General features: G+C 41.8%; 1 protein-coding gene across 1 annotated transcript in view; it reads right to left on the bottom strand.

The window, feature by feature from the left end:
• Window positions 1-1,807: 1,807 nt before the first annotated feature.
• Window positions 1,808-2,559, bottom strand: part of LOC116688879 (gamma-crystallin M2) — a 6,563-nt gene continuing 5,811 nt past the window's right edge. Inside the window, exon 2 of the mRNA XM_032515030.1 lies at window positions 1,808-1,943. Coding sequence (XP_032370921.1) covers window positions 1,821-1,943 — 123 coding nt within the window. The 3' untranslated portion in view covers window positions 1,808-1,820. The remainder of the gene's footprint in view (window positions 1,944-2,559) is intronic.

Below are 2,559 nucleotides of genomic sequence, written 5' to 3'. Positions count from 1 at the left end.
GTCAAAGTCTGCACTACTTCATTTAAATAATTCTGCATGCAACTCAACCACCTCTGCTGACATCCCCATTGTTATATAATATTTAGGCATTGAGGTCTTCCCCTGCTTAAACCAGATTGTTGAACTTAACTATTCTGTTGCTCTGAACAGCGTTTTGAAAGATATGGAAAAAAGTATGGGTTGCCCGTATCTCATTGGTTAAAATGAATGTTTTACCTAGGGCCACTTTTGTAAGCTCTATGCTACCGTTCTACCTTCCTGCGGACTACTGGTGTAAATTACAATCAATTTTTTCTGGTCCTTTGTCTTAAGACCCCTCCTCACCTGGATGAATCCAGATATGTCTGTTTGTTGGCGTACCTTAGAAAATACTATGACACTCCATGACGTTCTTTTTGCCAATGTTTCTAATAAACAGTGCCAACTACCCTTTGGCCCCATTATCGCTCATCTTATCATAATTTGGAAATTAGCTGAAACATACTGCCATATAGCTAATGTTTTCCTCTGTTTTTATCTTATTTTGGCCCTGGTATTGAACCACCCAGACCTCTCAGGTCATCTGGGACAGGTCTGCTTCGGTCCCGCATAGTCATAACGAAACGGGTGAAGCAGCTTTCATTTTTCTATCCGCCTCATATCTGGAATAACTCCCAAAACCTGTAGATCCGCTGCTACTCTCAGTTCTTTTAATCAAGGCGTGAAGACCTTTCTATTTGATGCTGCCTTTCTTTAATGACTAATCATTCTTTAATTTCTTATGCTGCACTGTAAATTTTTTCTTGTTGTTTGTTTCTCTTGTTTTTAACTGTCTATTCATGTGTTTACCGGTTTTTAATGCTTGTGATTTTTAACTGTTTTTACTTGTGTTTTATCTTTGAACTGATTTGTGTAAGCACTTTGAATTTGCCTTGTTGCTGAAATGTGCTCTACAAATAAAGCTGCCTTGCCTTGCCTTGGTATGCGTTCTCCATCTCACTGTATTGTTTGTAATTGTTTGTTCCTTAAATGTAAAAAAATTAATTTCATCACAAAAAATGCTTCATCCAACACTAAACCAGAATTTAAGTGAACTGGCTAACAAAAAGAGACATACCTACAGTAATATTTAATGTCTTAAATATTACTATTATGCATTAATAACAAATATTAGCTAATGATAGCTAGTTAAGTGCCTTTAGTTAGCTGCATCATGAGTCAACTTCAATGTTACTTAAAATCAGAAGTCTGAAGCGTCTTTCGTGTTTCGTATAATGCGCAGGTGCTCACTTAGGGTTTAAAACCTGTAAATACTTTAGCTACCACTTTTGTAATAAAGGAGTGACTTGCATTTTTCAGCAACATCTGCAAGCAGGTTATTAATGAAAAATGTGTAAAAATAGTGTAATAAATACATTTTCTCCCTTGCTTTGAAATGTAACGGTCTCATTTTGAGTTAATTGTTCAATTTTGAATTATCCATAGCCTATATAGCCTATAACTGTTTACTAATTGTTATATACCTGAAGATTTATCCTAAAAAAATCAAATACATAAATATATATATACATAATTTCATGACTCAAATATATTTTTGTATAAAACAGCATACTATTTCATAGTGACAGTTGACCAATAAGCTTGACAGAAGTTGAAATAGTGCAGACATTATTTATTTAATGGTATTTGACACATTCAGTGAACATTTAGTAGGAATCATGATACGCCTCATGCTCATGAACTCATGCACATCATGCCCATGTCCTGAAGCTCCTGTACTCCCGGGCCAGTAATCATCCTGCCTCTGTAGTGGGGCTGTCGTACATCCCCAGTGGCCGTCATCACGTGGAGGATGGCAGTCGTTCATACGGTAACGGTCCATGATGTTGTCGCACCATCAGCTCGTAACTCTGACCACCAAAGTTCTCCCTCTCATAGATCTTCATCCTGAATTGTCCTCTATGCTGTTTTTTTGGAGAGAACAAAAACAAATTAATGTCTTAACATAAAGTTTAGTGCTGGTTGTCCATGTACACAATCCTGCCTCTGTAGGGGGCTGCTCGTACAGTCCAGTCCGTCCCACGCAGGACAGGGGGGGGGGGGGGGGGGGGAGGGGGGGGGGGGGGGGGGGGGTGGGGGGGGGGGGGGGGGGGGGGGGGGGGGGGGGGGGGGGAGGGGGGGGGGGGGGGGGGGGGGGGAGGGGGAGGGGGGGGGGGGGGGGGGGGGGGGGGGTGGCAGTCGTCATACGTAACGGTCCATGATGTTGTCGCAGTCGTCCATCAGCTCGTAACTCTGACCACCAAAGTCCTCCCTCCATAGATCTTCATCCTGTTGTCCTCTATGCTGTTTTTTTGGAGAGAACAAAAACAAATTAATGTCTTAACAAAAGTTTTAGTGCTGTTGTCACCTGTTAGAACAATAGTATCACAGATGCGTGTTATACCTACCATGGGATCATACGGCAAGACCTGATTTCCCTCTTCCCATCATGCTCATGTATCAGCGTACTCCCCCTCTTCATGAAGTCTGGTTTCCCAGTAGTTGGCGGTCGTGACCATGAAGCGCCGCTCTCCACCCTGA

The sequence above is a fragment of the Etheostoma spectabile genome, chromosome 5 (assembly GCF_008692095.1).
Source record: "Etheostoma spectabile isolate EspeVRDwgs_2016 chromosome 5, UIUC_Espe_1.0, whole genome shotgun sequence".
NCBI lineage: Eukaryota > Metazoa > Chordata > Actinopteri > Perciformes > Percidae > Etheostoma > Etheostoma spectabile.
This window is presented reverse-complemented; position numbering and strand designations above follow the sequence as displayed.